The sequence below is a fragment of the Antedon bifida genome, chromosome 10 (assembly GCF_963402885.1).
Source record: "Antedon bifida chromosome 10, ecAntBifi1.1, whole genome shotgun sequence".
Classification (NCBI taxonomy): domain Eukaryota; kingdom Metazoa; phylum Echinodermata; class Crinoidea; order Comatulida; family Antedonidae; genus Antedon; species Antedon bifida.
In genome coordinates, this window is record NC_136235.1 from 17,682,535 (window position 1) to 17,703,473 (window position 20,939).

A 20,939-nucleotide genomic window follows, 5' to 3' on the forward strand; every position below is an offset into this window, starting at 1 on the left:
TTATCTAGATGAAAATGTTTGTTTATTAATGAATCAAGCCATTTGTATCATGTGAAACGGACGTCGCCCATGAGAATGTTTTCCCGTGGATCGATCCTCGGTTGATCATTCGAGCTTTTTTACGTAAAGCTCTTTCGAATTGTCGTCATATTGTGACCCGTCACGCCTCAATGTTTCCATAATCTTGCCCAAATGTATCTTACATAAGAAAAAATTAGGAATTAAATCCAAAGAAAAAAGAAAGAAAATGAACCTGTATTAAATACCAAAAAGAAAACAGCTTACAGAATAATAGGAACTAAAGATAGTACGACCGCTGGAGATATTGTTAACAGTGCCATAAGTAAGGATGAGTATCACCCTCTCCACCATTAGGCCTACCTTGTCTTTAGTAAGTCAGGCGTTTAGTGTACCCAAGATAGAAAACCAATAGGATGAGAAACGAGTTTCTCACTACTGAAATGAGGCAATTAAATGGAACATGGAAATGTTGATCATTTTATGCTATACCCATACACACACCAATCTTGCTTGTATTTTGTATTTTAAACGATGTATTGTATATTTATTGTACCAAATTTTAACATTTTTAAATGTTAATTTTGTATTTTTATGAGAATTGTTAACCTTTTAACTTTAAACAAACGAAAATAATTTCAAACAATGTACTACTGTTTTACTGTTTTTGGCCATGAATATATCAATGAAATGAAATATATAAACTTGTTCAAGATATTTTTAATTTTTGTCGATAAGTTAGGTATTTAATTGGTGTTTTATATTATTTTATTTATACTATTCATAATATTATATTTACTTTTAATATACATTTGTTTTGAATATAGAATATTTTATATGCTTGTGTATGTTTTATTGGAGGCCCTTAATGATCAGTTCCTTCACTGGAACTGGATAGGCCACCATTATAATTAAAGATGCTATTAAACAGACAAATAAATAACGGTATACATTATAATGTATATATGTAACTTTTTAAGAACTTGATTTCCTCTGAAATATCATAGACAAATAATTGGTATATTTTCTTTTCTTTAAACAATTTAATTTTGATGGAATTTACTGTATTGTTTAATCTAATCTCCATTTTCTGACAAACTATTTTGAGATCAAAGAATATTAAATTGAAAGAAAAAGGAAATACCTAAACTATGACATAGTGATGGTTATCTACACGATCAGACTAGTGTGATGTGCCCAAATATGGTAGAGATATGCCCATATATGGTAGTGATATGACATCATCATGCCTATATATGGGCATATCACGTTTTTTTTTCACATACAGTTTGATGGTGTAGACAGAGCATTTAGAAATGAAAGTGTTTCAGTGATCGTATAAATTTTGATAGTGTATAGACAGAGCTTAAGAGGATTAGAAAAAATAGTATAATGTATATATAATTAAGTACACTTAGTTACATCACAAATACCACGTCACCGAATAAACACTACACTAATTAAGGATATAAAGGCGGCATAACATTAGCCTGACGTAGTGAATCAGTTTAATACCTGAAAAAAAATGATTGTATTTTTTAAATTAATAAAGAATTTTTAAAAAAGGAGCGAATGGAAGAATAAATAAAGAAACGAATAAATAAATCAGTTTTCATTTCATAAACATTTATTTCTATTAATGGTGCATAGAAAATAGCAATAATAAATTAAATAAAGAAGAAACGTACCATTAAACAGTTATTTAAATTAATATGTTTTTTTTGCTTGATTAAATTGATGATTATTAAAATTAAAAATATTACTGTGAAGAAGTATATTTGCTCTATTGCAACATTATCACAAGATAACAAAAGGATTAACAACAGGTGTCATAGTCATCATTGCTATTACTGTATCATTTTCGTCGATTTAGTGTATTATTATTTTTGATGAGATATCAGCGTTATCATCACCATTACGTCATCGTCATAATTTACTCGTTGTCATTATCACAGTGTGTCTTTTTGAGGATCAAAGTATTGCCAAGTTATTATTGATACAATGTACGCAATTCTTTTTAGTATTGATTGTACTGGAGCATCAATAATAATGGTGCGTTTACATTATTATGTCATTATGATCGAAAACTAAAACAATAAATATGTTTTGTGATAAACATGTCATGTGAATAATGTTATTGTAATTAACATTATACTCATTAAAATGAAGGTAAATAGAACACCAATTCTTTCAACAAGGTCTTTATTTGCAAGAGGCTATATTTACTAGTGATGACGTAATGGGAATTTCCCTTTTGCTGCAGAATACGATAGCGCGTGTTATTTGCATCGCTAACGTCAATACGAATCTTATATACAGCGACGTATGATATTAAAAGATGCGTTGTTACTTCTTAAAACAGAACGATATTGATAAGTTAAAATAATTGATTATAAACAGGTTATTTTCGACAAAACACGACAAGCACAACTAAAGCTATGTCTACACTATCAAACTTTATGTGAAAAAAACATACCCATTATCGACATGATGATGTCATATCACTACCATATTTTGAGCATATCACTACAATATTTGGGCACATCATACTTTTTTGTCAAACTAGTTTGATAGTGTAGACAGAGCCTAAAAAATCAGAAATGTTTCATGATTTTTTATTTTGTATATTTATTTGCTATTTGAAAAAACATGACATTGTTTTTGTTTATTTTTTTGTACTAGAAGTTTAGAACATATATAATCACAATGATTAATTAAAAACGTCATTGTATTTGACATCAGTATGACTGGGAGTTTATAAATAGCAAGTGTAATAACTTAGCTACATCATCAACTTAATGCAGACTCTCTCACTTCTTTCAATTTTTGATGTTATTATATGTTGCTTTTAAAAGATTGTATCCCTGTGGTATTCCTCGTCTGTTTTTAAATATTGATTGTTTTAAATAATATATCTCAAGTATTATTGAATATTTTTATATAGTAATAATTTTATCAATATACATTTTAAAATGTTGAAAATGTACTCATATTATTTCCATTTTAAATTGGCAAATAAAATTGAATCTTCAATCTTGAATCTTCTTTAATGTTTAAAGTATTAATGAATATAATATGTTTACGTTATAGGTGAGAAATGAGTTTAAATACTTATAATGATTTATGAATATTATAGCTATTTTATAATTATTATTGTATTGTCATAATGTATGTAATAACAGTTATATAAACCTGTATGAATATAGAGTAGAGAAACATATTAATGAACGCGCTACATGTGAAGAATATAAATATAACGATAAAAATACATTTATTATATAAAATTGAAAAGAAATAAAAGTGGGTGAAATCCCCACAAAAGAGAGAAAAAAGTTATTGCTATTATTTCGGAGGCAATCCGGACCATGATTCCAATTCTAGACCACTTTTTATTATTGTGTTAAGACCTGCTAGTGTTAAAAGATAGGAGACAATTTTCAAAAGCCGGCGATTTGGTACTGAGCAGTCTTAACGTAACGTGAGATTCATAGTAAAAATTAAAATATAAAATGTTATTAATAATAATAAATACACACTCAGCACCAAGACACAAAAATAAAATTAAAAAGTCGGGGAAAATCATATGTAGGCCTAGGGGAATTATACTTTAGACGGAGGTATGAACTATCGGAGTGGCCTTCTAGCTTAGTTATTTGTTGTGTACAACGTTATATTACTTAACTTAACAATTTTCAATCCTTCTCAAAATTCAACGTGTTTGTTGCGTTGTTGCTAATTTGCATATAGGTGGTCGCGGTTTGGCTAGAAATTCTCAGCGTGAAATGATATGTGAATTAGTTAAATTGATCTAACAAACACATTGTTGGTGAGAAATTTCTGTTCTAACCTGGCCGAATGGCTAAAGAGGAATTTAAAGTTGGCAGAGGCATAAGTATATCGGATGTACGGTTCAGGAGGAGATAGTAGGCCTCAACTTTCGTGTTTATGCTGTTGGCTAACGAAACACCTTTGTATACTCCGTCTGGTGAATACATTTACTTTAAATGGGATATAGACGTATCAATTTGTTGTCTGTAAGGATATTTTGGACATAATTGCTTTCAGCGCACCGTCGAAGGTAAAGGAGAGCTCTAATTCCGGGTTCGAATCTCTGTTGAGGTAAGTTTCTCGTTCTAGGCTAACTTAATAAATACAACATAGATAAGTTACTAATACTGTAGATGGAGAAGCATTCTATATATTTAAGTTTAGAGTTTACGATTTTTCTTTTTCTGTTTATAAGTTTATTAATATGGATGATATTTCCGAAATAAAACGAAATTGAATTGAATTGAATTGAATGTTCAGGATTTCAAGTTTCTCATATGACGGTCGAATTTATAAATACAAACATAGTAATGTGTTTCCCTCCATCACTTGTTTGCAGACGATGGATCAGATAAACGTCTGATTTTTCGTAATTAAGATGGGCGAGATGACTGTGTAAATACATACGTATACAACAAATGACGTCATATAAACAAAGGCTATTTACACGTTGCAGTGATTGATTTTGATTTGAAATTAAACTATACAATAGTAAATAATAGTGTATATCCGGTTACGACAAAAACACGCTTTTAAAACACAACACGGTATTGGAAAGATTTATGTATTACGCTGAAACTCAACAATGTAAATAAATATACCTACGTAAATAAAGTTTCAAAGTAATATAGAAACAGGTAAACAAAATAATAATAAAAATATTGGATTTTCCGAAAAAATTAAATTCTAAATGTGAATTTGCAAAAACAACACTTGGTGGTCCTTAACGAATTTAAGAATAAACAATAATAATTTGTTTTCCTAAGTGGTTGGAATTGAGCATAGACATGATTTAATGTTACATTCACTTTTATATAAGTTACATAGAGGTAATAAGATTATAATAAAAATACTGAATTTTCCGTAAAAATTAAATTCTTCTAAACATATAATTTTGCAAAAATCCTTAACAATAATTGTCTTAAGCCTACACATGATTACCTTTAATGTTACTCCTTAACACTGTTATAGTTACATAGGTTTGATTTCACGCAGGTGGGGGCAAGCGAAATTATTGGACATTTCCTTACATTGCGTCGGTACGTTACAAAGGGTAAATATAGGAAATTTGATTTCGTATTGTTTTAGTGGGAACCACACTTTGTTCGATTTTGGTTTGTTAAAAAGTATTAATCAATCAATCGTTCGATTTATATAGCGCCATTCCAACAGTCATTGCTCACTCATGGCGCTGCCAAAAATATCAGAAAATGTGAGTTTTGAGTAGTGACTAACTTAAAGGTGCTTAATAATGATGTTGGTTTAATGTTCAAAGGTAAGTGGTTCCAGAGCCTAGGTCCAGCAATACTGAAAGTCCGATCTTCCCAAAACTATGTTTGCTCCTCGGAGTGACTAGATCTTAGTTCTCGCTTTCTCTCCTTGATTGTCAATAATTCTGAGAGGTATTTGGGAGCGCAACTATTTAGGCATCGGAACACCAGAAGCAGGATCTTAAATTGAACACGCGACTCCACGGGTAGACAATATAACTTTTTTAGCAATGGTGTAACATGATCGTACTTTTTTGCACACGTCACCAAGCGAGCTGCCCAATTCTGCACCTTCCTCATAAGTAGTAGAATTAAAACAGCTTTTTTTTCGCGCCGCTCTTTTAGGCAGTTATATTCAAGAGAACGGAAGCATTAGGAAACAGTTACCATGCGGTAGGTTAAAGTTTACTACGGCTGAAAAAATGGGTATTTAGAAACTCGGACTGAGAATGCGCACACCCTAAAGCACGTCTGGGAAAAGAGAGACTATGAATACATTTGATGATGCATATTAATGCATGTAGACGGTTGTTATCGTGAGATGAGCGGCGATTTTTGATTAAAAAAAAAATATTTCTTGTTCAATTTAGCAATACACTTCGGATTTGGAAGCACATTTGAGGCTATACACAATTGTGACTATCTTAAAGAATAAAAACAAATTTCACTGTACCTCTAAAATATTACTTTATTAACAGTAACACCAATCAGTTACTACACATATTAATTTTAGTAATTGTAATAAATAATACACCATGTCGACATTTCAATTTTTATGAAAAATGTAACATCATTTGGTAAAACTTTAACATCGCCATTGTAAGTTACATTAAACTACAAAGGCATAATAAGAATATTATAAATAAACATGAATATAATTAAAACAAAAAAACAAGGTATTTTTTAAATATTACCTAAAAATATACACTAATTAATATGCAACAACATATTGTACTGCCAAAACTAAACACAATTTGATATGTACATTATTATTTTGAATACAAGAAACATTGTGGTAAAATAATGGAAAGGTTATTGTTACATAATTATATTAATCTTGAGAAAAAAAAGACTTAGATTATAAAATCTTTTCACTACTAAAACAATAGTATTTTACATGTTTGCTCCATATCAGTGTCGAAACATCAACTGTGCATTCAATTTATATTTATCCTTTGCAAATTCGAGTTTGTGTAAATCAGTTGAATTTAAAAGAACAATTAAACACAGTTAATCCATGCAACTTAAAATATTTTAATATTTGGGAAATTCTATCAGACATGCTTAACAAAAAAATGAAAGCAAATATTTTGCCTTAAGAGTTTTTCACTTAAGCACTATCTTGACATCTTGACTTAACAAAACAATAAGTGCCAGCGCTGTACTTTAACAATAGGCCTACTGACTTGTTGATTTGTGCATGATTTAGTAGCACTGGTAGGTGGTCCACATGACTGCTTATTGATCTATGGTTCTAGGTTCAAATCCTGGCACTGTCAGTGTGTGAGGATTGAACAAAACAGTAAGTGCCAGCGCTGTAACTTAACAATAGGCCTACTCACAACTTGCTTATTTATGCATGATTTAGTGGCACTGGTAGGTGGTCTACATGACTGCTTACTGATCCCATGGCCCTGGGTTCAAATACTGTCACTGTGTGTCAGGATTGAAAGAAACCTATGCTATCGTATCCTTAGTTTTATTTTACAACATACAATTTAGGATCGATGTGCCTGCTGTCAGATGTGGACACATTTAAAAAAAAAAAAAATGACAAGTTAGTTTTTGAAGATAAAAACTACTGCATTTAATTTGATTTCCGCAGCAAACAGCGGGCAGCAAAACAATAGAGTCACATTAGGAACCCATTTGTAATGCATAAATTATCTTTACTATACCTGGGAATAGATTTCTATCAATCACAGATTACGGTATATGTTTGCTCAATTTTTTTAAATAATCCCCTTTGTAAAAGCCTTCCCTGGTCATTTCACTTGAGAATAAATAATATTTAAACAGTACAGATACTAAAATCTGTGCAGGAAATAAAAGTCCCCAAATCAAAAGAATAAATTATGTGATACTTCTACGGCAGACGCTCTAACTTTTAGAACTCTGGTGCAGCCAGCCAAATTGTATAGCAACTTTTTGCACCCTAAACACGGTTACTTTATTTTTTATTTGATCACACATTTCTAGTGTACATTCTTCTATCTGAATCAGATATATTTTATTTTATGGAAGAAGTGAGGTTACGTGTGCTCAACGTGTCAACACTGTCTACACTAGCAAACTTTATGTGACAAAAAAAGTGATGTGCCCTTATATGGACATGATGATGTCATATCACTACCATATTTGGGCACATCACACTTTTTTTTTGTCAAACTAGTTTGATAGTGTAGACGGATCTTAAAACAATATTTGATACTGTTCCCTTTATTGTACAGTCTACTTTAATTGAACCTATAAAAAAGCGTACAATCAAACAACCATCAATCCATCTCAGCGTCATCTATTTTGACTGGAGTCCACGAATAAACATGTTGTATGCAGATTCTAGGTCATACAGTATTTGTCTAATTTGCTCACTATCCAATTCGTCTGATGCTCGCATACTGTTCATTGTTTTCAACCTGAAGAACATTATAGAATTTTATAATTATTATTTTAACTTTTTTATAGTAAAAATGTGCAATATATTAAATTATATAATAACTAAATAAATTCCTGTCATTTGATTGGATGATTGTGGGTCACATGGCGTGCAACAGTACTCACTATTGAACGGTCGTTCAATAATTCGCATTTGGAAAATATTTTTATAAACTATTATTATTTGTATATTATTACCTCTGCCAAAAAGGTTATGTTTTCATGCATGTATCTTTATGTTTTTTTTCTATATGTATTAGTTAGCAGGATTACAAAAAGTTATCGCCCGATTTTCATAGAATTTTAAAGGATGATTTCATAGCTGTATGGGAACATATTTTTCATTTTCGTATTCTTAGGTGGAAGTTTGCGCTCTCTGAGTGCCCTTCTAGTTACGAGAGAGTTTCTTAATTATACAAATTTTTCCCACTAAATGCATCCATACAAATAGGGTATAAAAATGACCGGAATCGTACTGGGGGTGGGGAAATTTAGGGGTACAAGATGTAGTGTGGGTATCTTCACTAGTTTTGCAATAATTTGAAATACTCTACATATAGATTGAGTTAAATTAAATAAAAGAAAAAAGTAAGAAAACAATTTTATTGGAATTAAGGTTTACAATGAATTCACTAAATTCCCTTATTAGGATATCATATGTTGTATTTCATGTAGACAATACAGTTATTAGTTAAATGTCAAGTGTACTGAAGTTTTCAATGAAATTGAAACTAATTTTTGCAATTAAATCGCACATAAATTTGATGAATATCTTCAAACAAAAAGAAATATAAAGTCCAACTTTCGCTAATAATCCATTCAATGCTGAGTATTATTACTAACTATTGTATGAATAAAATTAGGTTTAAGGATATAAAGTTCAAAGTATTATGAACAGGTTTAGAACAATTACTGACATTTAATGGATGACAAATGAAAGAAAAAAGAAAGTGAAATAATTTGAATATATCACTCATTAAGTTAGAATGTGCCTCTTTTGATTGTCTGTGAATTAAATATTGTAATAAAATAGCAGGAACTAGAACTGGATACAAAAAAATGTGTATAGGATTGGATATGAATAATAGAGTAACTTATACAAGATTCAAATGTCCCCAATGAAGATGCAAGAGATAACAAAATACCTTCAAAACAAAGGATTTAATTGTCTACTCTAGGTATTTGAATCTCAGAATAGGTTATAGTAAATTTAAATCTACTAAAGAATAATTTGAAAAGGGGTTCCTGTTTCATTTTGAAGTTTGATTTCTATCTTTAAACACTAGGTTAAAAATCTTCAAACAAATATTGACAAAAAAACAATCAAATAACAAACAACTTGATGATGATCAGATGATGTCTATTAATGTTCAATATTTCCTTAACATGTTGCCCAAATATGGTATAATAAACAAAAACAATATAATTTCATAACATATAGTAATAATATAGTAATAAGATCATAGCTAAAAGTGGAATTTTTTATTATTAATTAATTAAAGATGTGTTTTTCCCCTGAACATTTGTTTAATTTAATTGTTTTGTTGAATATGCCATTTTAATGTCACATAATAGTTACTCACTTTGACTAAAAATTGGACCGAAAAAAAATTATTTACTTGAAAAAACTGATTTATAGCAAAAATACCAGCCAGCCAATGAGTTTTTGGTTGAATTTAGCCATTTATTTTGACATTTTATAACTGTCAGTCATTGGTCAAGTCGCTTATTTTGCGTCTAAGTCTTTGCGTTGTGTCTCTAATGGGAACTAAGCTTAGGGAAAGGTTGCTTACAGTAAGCTGTGATTGGGTTAAATTATTAAAAGCATCTTAATATAAGTTTCTAAATAAAATCATTTTTTAAAATCTTCTATAAAAAGCCGTATACTGTATATCTTTTTGAGATTCGGATGTTGAGATAAAACAAAGTTGGATACTTCTAATTTTATCTTCTAATATGTTTAAAAATGGTAATAATTGTATGGTTTTCATCAAGATATATTGGATCAACTAGCTACGAACTCAGAAATCGTTGTCAGAAAGAAATGTAAGGGTGTGTGGCGCAGTGTGTTGGACGTTGGATTACTGGTCGTGAGGTCGTGAGTTCGAATCCAACTCTTGTCGCATTGCTTGTATCCTTAAGTTAGACAATTTACTTACATTTGCCTCTCTCCATCCATGTGTATTAATGAGTACCCGGTTAGATCAAGACACAACTTTGCGCTGATTACTAGCTGCATTATGGGAGTAACAAAAAACAAGGCCATATACATAGCTGCAATCGCATGTGCTCAAAGTTTTTACCGACCGACCGACATAGTGAGCTGTAGAGTTGCGTTTGGCTGGGGAAGCGCTTAGAGGCATTGTGCAATAAGCGCTACAGTATATAAGAAAAAATATTAATTCAGTATGGTGGCAGCATTCATTTTCAAAATGTATTCAATTTATTTAAAGTTACTTATTTATTTTAAACTAAATTTTTCTTATTTTGTACTAATTGCTGTTACTTACCAATTTGCAACCTTTTCTTTACCATCATAGCCGTCCGGTAATGAGCTCATTCTGTTCATTGTGTCATTCAGTTCTCGTAACTCTGGCTCAATCTCATCGACCGCTTTCATGTCCAATCGCAGTTTATCCATAACTGTGATAAAAAGCTATACAAAGAAACACACAGTAAAACATCTTTTTTTAAAAGCTATACAAAGAAACACAGTATAAACATCTTTTTTAAAAGCTATACAAAGAAACACACAGTATAAAAACTATAACATCTTTTTAAAAAGCTATATAAAGAAACATAGAGTATAAAAAAAAATACATCTTTTTTATTTATATTCATTATTTTTAAAAGAACACATCAACATTGATCTTTATAGCAACTTTGAATCAGAATACTGTATTATATTTTTTTTTTCCATTTTTAAAACTTGAATTTATAAATTTTAAATAAATATTATTATTATTATACAAGGCTGATTCCTCTTGTCAGTGTACCTAACGCATTATTTTCTAGTATTAATTATTAAAATATAAATATATTTAAAATTATATGTTATATGATTTAAAATCAATATTATTATACAGGACTGATTCCTCTTGTCAGTGTACCACATCATTTTCTAGTATTAATAAAGTATAATAATATGGGAGTATGTTTGCAGACTTGGGTAATAATGTGAAGCGCTTACAGGCTTTGTGCAATAAGCGCTATTTAAGGTCAACGAATTATCATTCTAATATTTTAATCTAAACTGAATTAGATGAATTCATAGCACCGGTGTATCCAAGTGTATCACATGCACTTTCAAGAACCCCTCTTAATAGAAAAGGGGGTTCCCCTTAAGTTTTAAAATCTGACTGAGTTGCCGACACTTTGTAAAAGGACCCCACCTGGAGTCTGAACTGCTTTTAAGCTTAAACTAGTTTGACAAAAAAAGTGTGATGTGCCCAAATATGGTAGTGATATGCTTAAATATGGTAGTGATATGACATCATCCGTATCAGCCATATATGGGCATATCACATTTTTTGTCACATAAAGTTTGATAGTGTAGACAGGGCTTTATGTATAAATAATTATAAATATTATTATGAGGGCAAAATATATTTAATTTCAAAGAAGCTAACAGACTATTTTAAATATGATTATGTGGGACTCACTATCAAATATCATTTAATGATAAAACAATTTATAATATTTATATGTTTATGTCATTGTGTAATGTTGCTGTTGTTAGTAATTGATTTATTGGAGAGCATACTGTAGTTAAAAATATCCTGTCTCATGCTTCTCTGTTAATTTATTGTTGTACCTTTGTACTGTCTTGGTTTTTTTTATAATATAATAAGAATAAGAATAAATGAAATGAAATAGTTTTATATGGTTGTTACCTTTCAAATTGTACATCGTCATTCTATCTTTCACTTTTATGATTTAACTAATGCCTTTGTCAATTTGTATTTATGGAACTAACGCTATATTGTGAACATTTTTATTGTTACTATTAACTGTGTGGGATGAATGAAAATTTCTCTCATCCCTGCTATTAATATGTAACTATAGTGCTATTGTTAACATGTCTACTGTTTCTATTTGTGTAACTAATGCTATTGTGAACATTTTTATTGTTACTATTTATGTAACTAGTGCTATTGTGAACATTTTTATTGTTACTATTTATGTTACCATTGTGGTAACAATATATATCTGAAATCAAAAGAATATAACTACTTCTATAACCAATTTTGGATTAAAATATAACTGCAAGCACTGCAATTTTTTTTTTAAATTCTTTCTTATTTCTGTTTTTACTATTATAACTTTTTTGGTATTTCTACTAGCTTTATGTAACCATTAGGTCCAATTTGTATTGATTTAGTTAGATAGAATTTTCAGTATCATAGTTACAGGTTTCAGAATGGTTCAGTTACAAAGTTTTTATAAAGTAAAGTAATTAAAGTAAAAACATACAAAGTTTATAAGTTAAAGTAATTTTTGAAAAAAGGGAAAAGATGATATCCATCCACTTTATTATTGTTATTATCAGAAGTTAAAGCTCTGTCTACACTATCAAATAGTTTGACAAAAAAGCGTAATGTGCTATACGGTAGTGATATGATATCATCATGTCCATATGGGCACATCACATTTTTTTTGTTTTCAACCAATGGTAGAACATCTTTATATTTTCAGTACTCACTCTCAATTGTTTAAATTAATCTTTTATTATTCTGTATTTTTATTTTTTTTTTTATTTTTATGTACCCTCATTTTTAAACATATATTTTAGCATGTTATAAATTTACACTGAAATGGGGTCACTCATATACACTGTATACTTATGTTATCTTTTTTCTTTAACAATCATTTGAAGAGTGAAAAAATAAACGAAACGAAAACAATTGATTGATTGCAATAAAAGAATTTATGAATTTGAATTATCATATTTTACTATTGTTATTTGGTAATAACACTTTAGAATCATTTCACTTTTTGTTTTATACATCATTATACATACCGATACAATGTGTGCAATGCATTCACTTGTGTTTTCTTTATCATCTCGTATAGTAATTGGTCTATCTTCTCTTATTCTTTCAAGCGCTGCGGGACAGTCCATCTATAAGAATTCAACTTTAGTCAACATGATTTTGAACATGTATTTCTTTACATGAAATCATTTTATTTACATGAATTAATTTTCTTTACATGAAATAATTGAAGTATTTTTATTTACCAGCATTATTTTTTAACAAATCAATTTTTTTTTCAATCTAATTTTTAGTCAAAAAAAAAACTATTATGTGACATTAAAATGGCATTCAACAAAAAATGTGAAAAAAAACCTATTTGTTGAGGGGATCAATATTAATAATATCTTTAAATTTAAATGACAATGTGTTGAAGAAATAATTAAACATGTTTCCCCTTTACCTCAACTAATGGTTGAGCTAAAAATAGACATTGCGTGTTATTTCCTTCTGATGGTTGAGGGCAGTACACCATAATCTTTAGTAAATTTCCAGAAAAGTGACTGTGACTTAAATAAAGTTTCCTTTTCAAATATTTTTTATAATGCTTCTTAATTTTGTACAATGATTAAATAACCAAAAGATTTTCCAGACTTTTTTCAGTGCTTTGAGGGCAAAAGCATAATTTTTTTTAATTCTTATTTTGGTAGGATAAAATAGACAGATGCCTTTTTCACTCCTGTGAATACTGTTCCTATGGGAACTTCAAAGTGCTGGAGAATGGAGCTGTGTAAATGGTTCCTCTGCTTTTCCTTTTTGGTTATCTCAATGTTTTATGGATCATTTTTGTGTGTAAAGCTCTTAGAAACATTGTATTAGGCGCTATACTGTATAAGACTACCATTATTATTATTATTTTAAAAAATGGCCGATTCTCTGAAACAGACCTTGTACTTCTTCATAAATTCTTCAACATTCTTAAATTCATCTGATTGGACTTGTTTAAAGGCTGCCTTGTATTGTACTAACAGCTTGGAACAGGCAGCCGTGTATCTGATGAAAACAAAATGATTTAATTGATAATTGATTTGATATTGATTATTGATAATTCCTATAATATTTTTATTGTAGTGGAGCTGTAGTTTGGTGGTTAACATGCTTGCCTTCATATTCTAAGGTCCAGGGTTCAATCCTGACCTAGTGCCAGGGTTGTAACCAACGACTCTTTCAACTCCACCCTCTTAGTTTATAAGCACGATAAATTATTATAAAATATTTTATCTATCCTGTAATTGGCAAGTTGCTCGCTGTTGGATGTGTATTAAATAAAAAAAATTAAAACAATAATGTATTAGTTAGCTAAGTGAAAGATAAATAATTGTAACTTCTTAGTTATATACTATATTTTTGTTATTTGATCAATTTTGCTATTACAATTTTAGAAGTAGTTTTTAATTTTTTTGTTAAATCAATCTGTTATTTCAATTCAAATGTATTTGATTAAATTATGATATTTTCTCAACATTGATTACCAAATAAAGAAATTCAAACTCAGCCAATAGCCAGAGTAGATTGCAATACTCCCTTGTCTAACATTCCATCAAACTCAAACTATCAAACAAATGTGATGTGCCCATATATGGACATGATGATGTCATATCGCTACCATATTTGGGCACAGTCACACTTTTTTTCAAACTAATTTGATAGTGTAGACAGAGCTTTAGAAAACAATGTCAGAATATCTTACTCTTTGGGTGACACTGCATCTTTGATGTAAGCTTTTTCTAGGTATTGCATTGTGTTAATTACGGCAAACAGCTCCGCGGAATTATCATGTTTCTCGCGTTCTCTTGAATTTCGGTACAACTTTACTTCCTGTATTGGAGAAATAAAAACCGTGTAAAAGATGATTAGTTTTGATATCCTTTATGTTTCAACATATTTCAAATGGGAAGTTAAAATTTTCTGCACCCAGAATTATAATTAGCAGATTATAAATTATACTTATAAATCTGTTTCTACATGAACTTAAAGATATATTGTCCCCCTAAAATTTTTTTTTTAATATGCTATTTTAATGTCACATAATAGTTATTCACTTTGACAAAAAACTAAATCGGAAAAAAAAAATTTACCTGAAAAAAAATGTAATTCAAAGCAAAAAATACTTAAATTGTCTGTCAGACAATGGGGTTTGGTTAAAATTAAACATTTCTTTTGTCTTTTTATAAGTGAAATAATTATTTTTTTTTTGTTTTTTTTTACAGAAGTGAATATTAACTTTATTAAAACTGCAAAATTGCCTAGTATATAAAGTCTGATTTTATTAATCTTCATTTTTCATGTTTTTGGGGGCCAATACATCTCTAATAATGTTAAATCATTTTGTAAATAAATACATACAGATTTTCAAAAAACTTGAAGCTAGAGGCTATCAGTAAATGACAAGAATGTTGATGAAATTTGAGTATTACTTACCTCATATAATTCAGGTCGATGAACAGGCCCTGTTTTATTAAAAAAGAAACTTATTGAATAAAAAATGCTATATTAAATTATATTTGAAAAAAGTATTGTAATGTAAATGATGATGAAGAGACTAAAAAAAAATCGCATAGGCCTACATTATGTTCATTGTTTGTATCGGCAGACGGAAATATTTTATTTTGATTAATTGGCTAGGTCTATGCTATGGGAGAGCCTCTCTAACTAACTAGTACTACTACTTAGTACTAGCCATTATTAATTATTTATGATTTAATATTGATTGACGACAGCCTAATAAAAGTATGCTTGCTCAATTATTGTCAATTGAATTAATTATTGTGGTGACAATTCGGTTCATTATCTTTCAGGAAACTGGTGTATATCACTTTAAAGTAGGAATAGTAGTAGAGCCTAGCCTAGAGGAGGCCTAATCTCTAACTAGGCCTAGCCTAACTCACTCCCGGCCGGCCTCGCCCGGCCAGCAGACTCAGCCTGGCCCTAAAAAGGGCCTAGGAAATAGGCCTAGGCTAGATAGATTCTATATTTCATTATACAGTACATAAATGGTAGATTTACCTTGATTAGTCTGGTTAGTGGGAGCCACTCCTGGGAATATAGACATATTTTACTTATTATTGTTAATAAAATACAGTTTTTAATGAAAAAAAATCGTCGGCGGTCCGGTCAGAAGGATATGAATCACGGCTACAACAACAAAATTGACATGACATGACATTTGACCCGGAAGAGAAACGCTACAAATTAATTGCCAAATTTCGCGCGAAAAGAAAATACTGTACATACGAAACACGACAAAGTAATAATAATACTAGCTAATTAATAGTTTAGAGGATTAAGTGTTTGGTCACAGAGTTAGTGTAGGCCTAGGTCTAGGCCTAGTATTAAAGCAATTTATGAAGGCATAAATAATCATAGAAATCCATTAAGCCTAGATAATCTAGCCTAGCCTAGCTTAGCTTATAATAATAATTAGCCTAAAGACTAGGCTAGCCTACATATTACTAACACTACTACTAGCAGGAGTAGCCTAGCTAGGTAGAAGCCTGACCCTAGTAGGCTAGCCTCTACTCTATGCCTTTAGGACCTAGCTAGGCCTACGTACTACAAGCTAGCTACCTAGCCAAAGGGGATCGCCAGAGGACTAGCTAGGCCTACCTATCTTCTTTCTAGTTCTAGTAGTAGTAGTAGACGTAGGCATAAATTATGTACTACTACTAGTAGTTAGTACTGTCTGAGAATCAATAGGCCTATGCTTGCTCTTGATTGATTGTGGAAACTACTATTGCTATTAGGCTATAATTAGTGACTACGTGAATTGCATGGTTCTTTGAAAGTCGTTTTGACTGTTTATTTGTTTATAATTTTACACAATCAAAATTATTATATTTTTGACCTTAGATAAAAAAAAACCATGGCAATGACCGATGCCCACCGTCTTTCTCTTCAATCATTTATGACAAAAGGAGTGATGTCATCCGAGGAGGTGATAAGACTTCATGCTCATGCATGTGCAAAATTCCAGGTGTACCATGTAGAAAATGGACATGATGAATTTGTAAAAAGAATAAATAGAAATATCCAACCATTTTCTATGGAGATACGTGTTGCAAAAGATGAAGACGACGGAAATCAAGTTTATGTTCTGGTAATAAAAAATTACATTTAATTTTTAAATATTAATATTCATTAATTATGAAATACTAATTAAAGGAAATAAAGAAATCAATATTGTTATACGTATTTTTTAATTTTCAGGTTCGAACTGAAGAGTCAGAAATTTGCAAGTTGATTTCAGACTATCAAGCAAATGAACTAGCTCTTTTTCAGAAAATAGTAAGGAATATCTAAAGCTCTGCCTACACTATCAAACTAGTTTGACAAAAAAAGTGCGATGTGCCCAAATATGGTAATGATATACTTAAATATGGTAGTGATATGACATCATCATGTCCATATATGGGCACATCGCACTTTTTTGTCTCATAAAGTTTGATAGTGTAGACAGAGCTTCACACTTGCAAAATAATTAGTGAACACTTTTGAAAAAGTCTGGGTCCTCATTCAACGTTGCTAATGAATGTGCACATCCCTCACACACCACTCGCGCTATAATCTGGAATTTATCCATTAATTCCACCATAATATAATCAAATTCTGAATAAATTTACACACACTTTATTCAATTGTATACAGAATGCAGAAAATTGTATTGGTCTTGCTTGATATAAAGTACAGTACGAAGAAATTAATGGCATTAGTGGCAGCTCATATAAAGTAACATGAAAATATATCAAAACAAACTTTATCTTTGCAATTCAAAAATATGCAAAAAAAGAAGAAAAATAAATTCCGCCTGACTATTGCATTATACATGTGAATAACATTAGGTACAAAGGAGAACCTATATCGATCATGTTTCGTATATAGCCTGTTTATATAGCTTCAGTAGGATTATAGCCACCCAAGTCCTTAGAAGGCAGAGACTCAACTTGTGCTAACCACAGTAATCATTAATTTTAGCGACAAGAGCGTATTTTTATACTTCGGTTTCGCTGCTGGCATGAAATATACTTGAACCATTTTTTCCACTTTCACAGCATTTCAAGACTTGTTTTTTGCACTTTAAAAGTTAAAACCATTAACCATTATTAGTATTATTACAGTACTTATAAATACTACATGTTATGAATTCTGTTTTTATAGTCTACATCTTTACTTATTTTCCCTTTAGATTGATCTAATTATTGAGAATGGTACAGGTATGGCATCATCCACAGATGTGCTCAACATTGTGTTGCCGCAGCCTCACAAATTGTTAAAGATAGATAAACAAATAGTACTTGATAAGTTGGTAGCTGAAAAATGGTTAAAAAAGGTAATTTTAAACTCTTGGTCATCTTATCTGAAAGAATCGCGCGATTAAAAGGGTCGATGTTCGGCCACGAACTAAGAATGGGAGAAAATACACCTGAGCATTCCTCATTAGTTTTAGCGGTGGTTTTATTTAAATGATTTTAAAGGACGTGTTTGTAGACATCAACTTAATTTACTATATCATTAGAAAAGATCTGAGCAGTAGACATTTTTAAGCTTAAAACACTGAGCGACATGCAGTTGTTGAGAGATGTAGCTAAAGACCGTAAGCAATGGTATGACCGCTATTAAAGGGTCCTTTTGACCTTCGTGTCGGACAGACTATGTCTTTTATACATGAACTAACAGACTCTGTACCCATCTAATCTAATAATATGGATATACAGCGTTTGGGAAGTATATGTATGTTTCTCAGAAAAACTTTTTAATCAGTGTGGACCAAAATATTGTAATCAGGTAGTCCAATATTGGGGTACAGTAGTTGACTGTAGAAATGTATGACCGTGTCCAAGTGGATAAATCTACTGCGTGCGAATCTCAAGCAAATTACCAAATCTTGTCTTTTAATGTTAAAATTACTTCATGGTATCTTCAGTGTAATAATCAATAATGTATTAACCAAAAATGCTACTGTATTTTCCAGAACCAAGGTCAGATATCGTTGACCACCAGATCAATTTTAGAATTAAAGCACTATCTACGAGAACACTTCCCTGATGATGTCACAGTTTGCAATCTGTGCAGCAACATTGTTTTTAAGGTACATCAACTTTACTGTATACATGGGTTAATTGTGTTTGTTCATGATTGTAGACAAAAACAGACCGTATTGGAGCAATTTTGATTTTGCATCATCTCATTTAATTCTTCAATTACATGATGTAAACCAAACATGTGACTTCTAAACTAGTTGTCAAACTTCCTTTTTTTAATTTGTTTTACATAAAGTTATGTTTTTAAAGATGTATTGTCACCCAAAAACATGAAAAATTAAGATTAATAATGTTTTAATAAAGTTATTCACTTCTGTAAAAAAAACAACAAAAATAATTATTTCACTTATAAAAAGACAAAAGAAACCTTTAATTTTAACCAAAAACCATTGTCTGACAGACAATTTAAATATTTTTTGCTTTTAATTACATTTTTTTCAGGTAAATAATTTTTTTTTTAGGGGACAATATATCTTTAAGTTTTGTAACAGTAATTAGGGTATTCATTCTGTGTGTACATTTTTTAAAATTTTGTTATACAAAACTATAATTAAATTAATAATTTATTAAATTACTTAAAAGTTTCGATATACTTTCTTTTTTAGGGTAACAACTGCAGTAATATCAACTGTAGTGTTCGTTTGCATTTCCATTGCTCCAGAGACATGTTTCATGGCCGACCAAATGCTGTGTGCCCTGGATGTGGTACAAAATGGCCATATGTAGTCGAGAATGGTAAGTTGACTATTTAAACAGAAAAGCATTCAATGTTTATAATAATGTTTAGTTTAAGAAAGTACAAAATAGGTTGCGCTATTGTATTTCAAAAGCAATAGTATAAAAAAATATTTTCCAAACGCGGAAGTACTATTAAACGATCGTTTAATAGTGCGTACTACTGCACGCCATGTGACCCACAATCGTTCAATCAAATGACAGGAATTTATATAGGTGTTATATAATACTTTTTACTGAACATAGTTCTCTCAAGTATGCCTTTTGACAATGGAATTTATGGTTTATTTTATTGTTGTAGGAATGGAGGTTGATTCCGAACAGGGCACTTCGTCATCATCATCTAGTACATCTAAAAAAAGAAAGAGATGAGGCATCCAAAAAGACATCACATTCATTTCATTATTGCAACAATTCCGTCCACTACCTTTAATATGCTGTATTAAGTTTACGATATGTGAACAAATTGATATGTTTTCTACAACAAGAATGCATATTATATTGCCTTGATCCTACAGTAAAAGTATAAATTGAATGTTTACTGTGTATATATCAGTATGACTATAGTAACAAGCTCTGTCTACACTATCAAACTTCATGTGACAAAAAATGGATATCCATATATGGACATGATGATCACTACCATATTTGGGTACATCACACTTTTTTTGTCAAACTAGTTTGATAGTGTAGACAGAGCTTTACATTACAATATTTACCTGTTTTCATAATATAGTATTACGATTATACAATGTATAAGTACTATTTTGTATCTACAGAAAGTATTACATTGTAATAGGCCTAATAATTCGGTTTACAGACAAAAAAACGTATAAATCAGTTAAAAAAATGTGTTGGAGAGTTTACAGATTTACTATGTATAATATAAATAGATAAAGTAAACTGTATTTTCTTTGATTTATCTTAATAGTTTTACACATTAATTACATAATTAATCTAGACTGGTGCTGCTTAAATCGCTTTGTGCATTTACTTTTATACAACTCATTTGGAATATAATGTAAATATACACATTGTAATTTGTTTTTGGAATTTTTATTGTACAGTTGTTTTGTTTAAAGCTATAAGATTAAAATTGTTGAATACTTGCATCGACGGATCCTGGGTGAGTTGGATCTCAC

The 20,939-nt window shown here is 30.3% G+C and overlaps 2 protein-coding genes across 3 annotated transcripts; one reads left to right on the top strand and one right to left on the bottom strand.

The window, feature by feature from the left end:
• Positions 1-3,845: 3,845 nt before the first annotated feature.
• LOC144853730 (non-structural maintenance of chromosomes element 1 homolog) lies at positions 3,846-20,837 on the top strand. Of its 2 annotated transcripts, none has more exons than XM_078711524.1 (7): positions 3,846-4,137; positions 16,874-17,120; positions 17,231-17,308; positions 18,207-18,350; positions 18,993-19,109; positions 19,668-19,797; positions 20,099-20,837. In XM_078711524.1, exons 2-7 carry the CDS (start codon positions 16,887-16,889, stop codon positions 20,167-20,169), a joined length of 774 nt encoding a protein of 257 aa, XP_078567650.1. In that variant the 5' UTR covers positions 3,846-4,137; positions 16,874-16,886; the 3' UTR covers positions 20,170-20,837. The 2 variants fall into 2 exon arrangements, with proteins under 2 accessions (XP_078567650.1, XP_078567651.1); XM_078711525.1 differs by lacking the exon at positions 3,846-4,137 and adding an exon at positions 16,229-16,271.
• LOC144854905 (vacuolar protein sorting-associated protein 28 homolog) lies at positions 6,146-16,161 on the bottom strand. The gene is made up of 7 exons (XM_078712920.1): positions 16,031-16,161; positions 15,446-15,474; positions 14,715-14,842; positions 13,912-14,017; positions 13,012-13,113; positions 10,502-10,647; positions 6,146-7,972 (listed from the first exon to the last, which is right to left on the bottom strand). The coding sequence occupies exons 1-7, from the start codon at positions 16,074-16,076 to the stop codon at positions 7,852-7,854; spliced, it is 678 nt and encodes a 225-aa protein (XP_078569046.1). The 5' UTR covers positions 16,077-16,161; the 3' UTR covers positions 6,146-7,851.
• Positions 20,838-20,939: the final 102 nt, after the last annotated feature.

What these genes read in the sequence shown, in the direction of transcription:
- LOC144854905 (XM_078712920.1), bottom strand. Translation starts at nt 16,076, where the DNA reads ATGTCTATATTCCCAGGAGTGGCTCCCACTAACCAGACTAATCAAG. An exon ending in ATCGACCTGAATTATATGAG is followed by an intron (nt 14,843 to 15,445) that starts GTAAGTAATACT and finishes TCTCCAATACAG; the next exon opens with GAAGTAAAGTTGTACCGAAA. An exon ending in AATTTATGAAGAAGTACAAG is followed by an intron (nt 13,114 to 13,911) that starts GTCTGTTTCAGA and finishes GAATTCTTATAG; the next exon opens with ATGGACTGTCCCGCAGCGCT.
- LOC144853730 (XM_078711524.1), top strand. Translation starts at nt 16,887, where the DNA reads ATGGCAATGACCGATGCCCACCGTCTTTCTCTTCAATCATTTATGACA. An exon ending in GAAATCAAGTTTATGTTCTG is followed by an intron (nt 17,121 to 17,230) that starts GTAATAAAAAAT and finishes TTTAATTTTCAG; the next exon opens with GTTCGAACTGAAGAGTCAGA. An exon ending in TAGCTCTTTTTCAGAAAATA is followed by an intron (nt 17,309 to 18,206) that starts GTAAGGAATATC and finishes TTTTCCCTTTAG; the next exon opens with ATTGATCTAATTATTGAGAA.